This window comes from Poromitra crassiceps, assembly GCF_964638095.1.
Source record: "Poromitra crassiceps genome assembly, chromosome: 13".
Classification (NCBI taxonomy): Eukaryota; Metazoa; Chordata; class Actinopteri; order Beryciformes; family Melamphaidae; genus Poromitra; species Poromitra crassiceps.
The window spans coordinates 13,731,126-13,738,625 of NC_139644.1; the positions used below are offsets into that span (position 1 = coordinate 13,731,126).

The window sequence follows — 7,500 nt, forward strand, 5'->3', positions numbered from 1 at the left end:
CATGAAACTTTGTGCCTGAATCCCTCTCATGGCATAGATGCTTCAGTTTAATTTTGGTGTAATTTGGAGCCCATCAAAAAAATAGTGTTTTTGGCCGTTTTTTGGCCGTATCTCGGGAAAGGAATATGCTTGTAATAAACCAAACCATTTGTAAATCCGTCAAGATTTCAGCGAGTTATGAGTATTTTTGTCTGTGCAGGTCACTCACCCTCCAACAGCTACCATAGAACGTACCAGAAAGGCTTACTGTGGCAAGATGGCGGCCGTTCAACGACGCTGGTGACTCCGCCTTAAGCCATCTAGCCTTTATATATATCTATGCCTAACGCGAGCTCTATACCGGTAGTACAGACTTCACTTCATGTCAGCTGTCAGCCTGTCAATCAGCTGTCAATGCGGTTTGTTGCCACACAATAAACCAGCGGTTTGTTCCAAGCCAGTGTGATCCTTGACTCACTCTCACACGGCAGCCAATCAGCGTTGAACAGCGAGCGACTGATGCCCGCGAAATTTCGCTCGAGTTGGAATATTTCATCTCGGGCGACGAGCGAATTTTCGCCCTATCGCTCGGTCGCTCGGACGCCCAGCGATTTTTCTCCCGGGCGAATATACGCTCAATCGCTCGTTTGCATTGAATTTGTATGTAAACTCGATGCCAGCGAAAAACTTTAATAGGTCGGTGTGAATGCACCTTTAGCAGCTCCTCTGCTACAGACTGTCCTGTTCCTCCTCAGGGCCAGTCCTTTTCCTTCTTTGAAAATATTTTTTAAATATTAATCTGGATAGAGTTAGAATACCTTCAGAGTGAAAAAGTAAATATTAACGTTATCGGTATATACTGACTTAGTGTTTCCCACAGGATTTTGAGAATTTGTGGTGGGGGACCGCAGACCCCCTAGGGGGGTGGGGGGGCATGCCCCCCCGCGAGATTTTTTTAAACATTTTAAAGTAAAATGCATGAATTTGGTGTACTTTGAGAAAGCTTATGAGCAAAATTAAAAGGCTAGATCTATGAAGAACATGTCATCATTACTGTGCTGTGGGTTTACAATGACAAACTAAATTTCTCCCTATAGGTCAGGGATACTCAACTTGCTTTGCCACTTTCGTGAAATGATAGAAGGCGAGGGGCCAGTTAACACATTGAGTGCCACAGCGCTTCAGTAAAATTGTCTGGAGCCTGTGCCAGATTCACTTCCATTCAGTTGAAAACAGCTATAGAATTTTTTCTATTATGGCTATATTAACGGGGCTGGACTTTAATGAAACATTGAACACTCCTGCTTCTTCCAAAGAAGAAATTTTGTTTCTAGACAGTTCCATTATGAAATGACAGCCTCTCAAAAAAGTGCACTTTCAAGGGTTTTCTGTCGTTTTTTTTTTACTTTCCAAGATATAGGCCCTTTTATGAATACCTTTTGCACTCTAATTTCGAGCACATTCACTGACTCTGGCTGGTGTTTTCTGATGTGGTGGCGTGTGGTGTGGTTTCTGTGCAGCCTGTGTGCCACACACCCCTCCCCCCCCCCCCCCCCCTCCCCCCTCTCCCCTCTCCACCTCTGAGCTGCGGGCTCCTCCCACACGCACAGAGTTTGTTTTCTCGACTCCGTTTTTGCCCCGGACAGATCCCAGCGCCCATCAAGGAAATGATGCGCGCTGGCAAACGCGACTGAACGAAAAGGCTTGGCCGTTCGGCTTCGGATGCTGGCTTTCTAGGAAATCGTGTGGAGATAGATAGAAGCATAAGAGCTCAGTTGTGAGCGCGGATGCAGCCGAGCCCACTCTCCGCTGTAGACAGAGCAATATATACGGCTCTGGCAGAAAGCATGCATCGGTTTCCACTTTGATCACGGCTTTCTCCGCTGTCTCCTGTACAAAGTAAAGGATCTGAGGTGGGTGGAGCAGCTCCTGTGACGATGTTTAAGGTGGCGCCGTGTGATCCCTTGAAGGGATTCATGCTCACTGGCTAGGTACGACCTTAAACAGCAGAATTATGGAATAATATGAATTATGATTTTAGGACGTCCACAGACGTCCTTGGCACTCTTCGTTACTTTTTTTTAGGACGTCCACAGACGTCCTTGGCACTCAATGTGTTAATAAACAAACAATATACATTTTTCTGTAGCGGATTGTAGGTTTTTGGGGTGTCAGCCGGAGTTTAGGCTGACAGTGTTGTGCACACCGGATAGTTAGTTAGGTTAAGTTAGTTAGGTTAAGTACATATATAAGTGCCTGGGTAGCGAGCAGGTGGCGGTATTTGACAATTTAGCAGCTAAATCATAGATTATTGAAAGATATTCCATATTCCAGACTGAAATGCTATAACAGAAGTATTGGCCAGAATGACATGAACATTTATTGGACACTTATTCAGCGGATATCTTGCATGTTGCGTTCAGGTGCACTGTAATTTTTTTTTTTTTTTTTTTTTTTTTTGGTCAACATCTTATTGTGGCGGTCAAAATATTATTGTGGCGGCCCGCCACAAATTCCTTTATGTATGGGAAACACTAGCAGCTACTGTAAGACCACACGCTAATATCAGAAACCCATCTGAATTCCGTGTAACGTTGACTGTTCTTCTTCTGGGGAATTCAGCCGGCCGTCTTCTTGGCATGGAAAATAATCTCCCTCATAGTGTAATGGGAGGTGAACAGACGGGTCCGGTGAGCGAGCGAGCACGATACAGAGCCCGAGAGAGTGAGCGACAGAGAGAGATACAGATAAAGAGAGAGAGAGAGAGTGAGCGACAAAGAGAGATACAGATAAAGAGAGAGAGAGTGAATGAGCGACAGAGAGATATAGATAAAGAGACAGAGAGAGAGAGAGCGGAGCGAACCAGTGCTCTACACGCAGTTCTACAGTTAGAGTGGAAAAATATATATTGTGGCAGGCCATCGTTCTCTCAGACGGATAAAGAAATAAAATAAAAATGCTAAAATGGGGTCACCAAATATACTTTGGCGGCCATTAATATGCCTGGTCCACCTGCCCAAGTACATTTTATGTGTGGTAAACACTGTGTGTGTGTGTGTGTGTGTGTGTGTGTGTGTGTGTGTGTGTGTGTGTGTGTGTGTGTGTGTGTGTGTGTCGTAGGTCCAGTGATCGGGGAGTTTGTGGGCCAGCTGATGACCCTGCTCCGGAGCTGCCTCCAGCCAGACAGAGACCCAGAGATGAGGATGAGCATCTTCACAATGCTCGCTAAACTGCTGCTGAACTCAGCCAACACACTGCACTCCCAGGGGTGAGACACACACACACACACACATACACACACACACTGCACTCCCAGGGGTGAGACACACACACACACACACACACACACACACACATACACACTGCACTCCCAGGGGTGAGACACACACACACACATACACACACACACACACACACTGCACTCCCAGGGGTGAGACACACACACACACACACACACACACACACTGCACTCCCAGGGTTGAGACACACACACACACACACACACACACACACACACACACTGCACTCCCAGGGGTGAGAGACACACACACACACACACACACACACACACACACACACACACTGCACTCCCAGGGGTGAGACACACACACACACACACACACACACACACACACACACTGCACTCCAAGGGGTGAGAGACACACACACACACACACACACACACACTGCACTCCCAGGGGTGAGACACACACACACACACACACTGCACTCCCAGGGAGGAGAGACACACACACACACCACACCACACCACACCACACCACACACACACTAATGGCTCATTTCCACCACATTTTACAGCCCTGCACAGCTCGTCACCACTCGGCCCTACTTGTTTCAACCCGATGGACGTTTTGCTTCCACCGCTGGTCATCTGCCCCCGCCCACACCTGGTCGTCATAGCGACCGCATATCTGCCCTCCGCCCATATTCTGAAGTAGGCTATAACATAACGTTACAATTAAATCCATACACAGAACTTTTAAACTGTTTATGAAATACTGGTGCCTCTAAATGACCTACAGTGTACATGGGCAAATGTGACAATCGGCCAGGAGAATGGATATCACTTTGTTGAGGGACGGTGGTTGCGCTACAGAGTGAAGCCTCTACCCCGGCGGCCTCTCACCAGGCAAGACCGCGGCTTCACCAAAGCCCCGCCTGCGGCCTAGCGGAGCCGACGCTGCACACAGCTACAAAGGGCTTCCTGAGGAGCAGATTTTTTTCTCTCTCAAAACAATTGAAAATCACCGTCATGTTAAGCTGAGTAAGGAGATCGCTTTTATTTCACCAGAGCCGAAGGCAGCAACACAAAAGACTGATGGAAATAACAGAAGAGAAGGTAATCCCCACTAAACTGGTATCCAGCATTGACAGTAGATAGAGTAGACACGATTCTGCCTGACCAATCAGTCGTCTGCAGTGTTTTCACGTCACCGTATGGTACCGGGTCCACAGCGCTAGAACCAAACAAAACAGAAGAAACAAAGCAGGGACCAAAACTAGCACGACTCAACCCCGACTCAACCCGGGCTGGCCAGGTTTTTGATCGGTGGAGTGAGACAAAAAAGCGAGACGAGCTGGGCGGGGCCACGCTGATACCAGCGGTGGAAATGGGCCATAAATTACGTCTCAGTAAGGAAACTGATAAAAAGTAAAGTCTAGGAGAGAAGTTCCCAGTTTCCATTGAACAAAGACAGCCACTCACTCACACAGGAGGCTGTATCCCAGCTCCGTTTTCCAGCGTTACACTGAGCCTAAACCTCACCCAGCTGTTTGGGTTTGTCTAGACTGTGTTAGCCAAGTCATCACTATTAGCACAGCTCATATTTTTAGTATTTTCCTCTCATTAACCTGTAAATTACGCTAGCACCCCGCCCACAAGGGACCGTTATTTGGGGCTGTTCACATCTACCGTTCTTTTTTTTTTCCACAACTGCCAGCGCCCTTTCCTTACCAAAAGCAATGAGAAGCGGCGGCTAGGAGAACAAAAGGCAGACGCTCCCTAAAAGCGCTGCAGCCGACCAATAGCGATCGCAGAGACGTTGGCCGTTTCCCATAGCAACAACAAATATGGAGAAGTGCCGGTGGAGAAATACTGGTAGGACGTTGTAATCAGTGAATTACCTTACTGTAACCAACAGCCATCATAAAGCCAGTATGGATTTATACCGGACATGTATTGGAAATATCTTTTAAGCCTTTGCTTGTTCCACAACAACACTGTATTGTCTGATAGAAGAGCTAACCAGCTGATTAGTGAGCTAGCAGCTGCTACGCTAACATCAGCTGGCTTTTTAGTTCTTACAAAAAGTGCTCTCGGCAGCGTTTTCCCCATGAAAAAATACATAATATAAATAGATAAATACACAATATTGTCTTTGATGATAGGGTCAATCTGTCTCAATATCCAGTCTTCATACTGTAATTGGCCAAACGGACAATATAATGCAACATCACATTCTTTTTCAATGATAGTGGGTGGTGGTGAGCAGAATTTTGAAGCTTGATATCATTAGATTAGTATTAGTCTTTATTAAACAAGGACAATAAAATAAATACATAAAACATTAAAACATTGATCTCGTAGTGACTGACTGACTGACTAGTGACTAGTGGCTGGTGATGAGTTTCGCCAGAGTTCAAATCAGATTCAATATTGATATTAAGTCTATATATATTATTATAATATTAAGTCACATGCACATGGTCCAGCCAATCGGACTGTGGAGTGTTGCGAAATACATGTAGCATCACCTCAGCTTGGAAGACAATCATCCTATTATTTAGCTAAATAAAATTACCGTGGCATTTTAGCATCATTCCTCGATCAGGCGTAATAAATGGATTAAAAAAATGACGAATACAAATTGTTTTATTTTCTACGCAAATGCGAGCCAGCAACCTGTGTTGGCAGCTGGATTCCTAACTGTTTCTGTGGCAACCACCACTCACTGAATGCGGACTTCCATGTCCGCTTGTGGAGCTGGAGACATCTGGTCCCCCTACACACGGACCATCGAAGCAGATAACGGACGCTTATTCTACGTACCATGTGTTCATCCCATAATACAGTTAATGGTAATTGACAAACCAAAACCTCCATTCCAATCTGTACTTATGTCTCACCACCTAGATTGTAAGGAGACCCACTGGAGTTGAATCAGCCTCTTGGGGGGTATCAGATAGACCAAGTCAAACAAGCCGGTAGTTAATCATTCCAGCATACCACATGCCTGCTATCTGGATCTCTCCTCAGTGATTTAACGCCTTGCTTATCTCCCAACCCCTAATAAAATATGGAGGGTTGAAGGGGGTGTAAGACTCGTGTTTGGTACAGCGGGGGGGCGTCTGAGCTGAGCTGACGCCCAGAGAAGGGCTCCCGTTTGTGGGCTCCTCCTCCTCCGTGGTCCCCCCCCTGCCCCCCTCCAGGGTCCCATTCAAGCCATCAGCTGTGTATCCCTCACCCCCAGGCTCAGAGCTCTAATCTGGGGGAATGCGTTAAGCCCGAGGCCCTGCGCTCCCTGGGTCCCGCCCGTCGCAGTTGCCCCCGTCAGTCAAAAAGACAAAACTCGTCACAGGGGTTGCCACGGCGACGGCTGTGCCGCGTGTGTCACCGCAGCCAAAAGGATCTGTAAGGGTCGCTAAAGGTCGTGCGAGGGGTTAATAGGAGGAGTTAGAACAGAGGTCATCTTTACGTGACGAGGAGTTGAGAGCTGCTTCGGAATGAAACTGGCATCAGTGTAAAGAGTACAAGGCAAAAAGAATGCTCCTGAAATGATGCCACGTAAGCACATAAGTGTTCTTAAAGCCAAAACATCGGAAATCTCAACTTTTCTGCCAGCGTTCATCCCATTAGTTCATCCTCAAAAGTGCATATTAGACAAAAGAAGTCTCTGTCTCTCGCCAAACTGTCAACGTGGCCACCTGCGCTGCAAACTGCTCCTTTCCTCCCTAAGCGATATCTCTGGTAATCACAGGACTATCAGGAAACACAAATCATATTACACCTTCAAACGCTTTCAAACGAAACGCTGAACTTAACGCGCGGCGCTGCGGTGTACCTTCATATCTCCATTCATACTTCTCTCCTCCTCCATTCATGATTTATGGTGTTTGCCCCTCCTGGGCAATCTGCGCTCAGCAGATTGTAGCCCACACGCGCGCCGCTCCGTGTCATCACACGCGCCGCTCCGTGTCATCACGGGGACAATGATAGTTATAGAGAGAAGCTGGCCTCTTTGTTCTACAACCAAAAATGACATAATGACAGCTCGGCTGGAGAAGACGCAGAAAGCGAGAGGGAGTGTGTGTGTGTTCATGGAAGTGCCTTTCATCTCACACACACACACACACACACGGGTCTTTGTTTCATGTGGATTTGTGTGCTATGATTAAAAAGGTGAAAGTGAAATCTAAGTAGAAGGTGATATGTGAGAAATGAGACCCACCCTTCACTCGCTGGATATGACCGACAAAAATAATTCCCCACTCACAAGGGAG

The 7,500-nt window shown here is 46.8% G+C and overlaps 1 protein-coding gene across 1 annotated transcript in view; it reads left to right on the top strand.

Annotated features, from left to right (window-relative positions):
* LOC310788324 (dynein axonemal assembly factor 5-like) overlaps positions 1 to 7,500 on the top strand; it is a gene marked incomplete at its 5' end in the record, with an annotated part of 52,715 nt that overhangs the window by 34,587 nt on the left and 10,628 nt on the right. Inside the window, one exon of the mRNA XM_083649896.1 lies at positions 3,100 to 3,247. Coding sequence (XP_083506022.1) covers positions 3,100 to 3,247 — 148 coding nt within the window. The remainder of the gene's footprint in view (positions 1 to 3,099; positions 3,248 to 7,500) is intronic.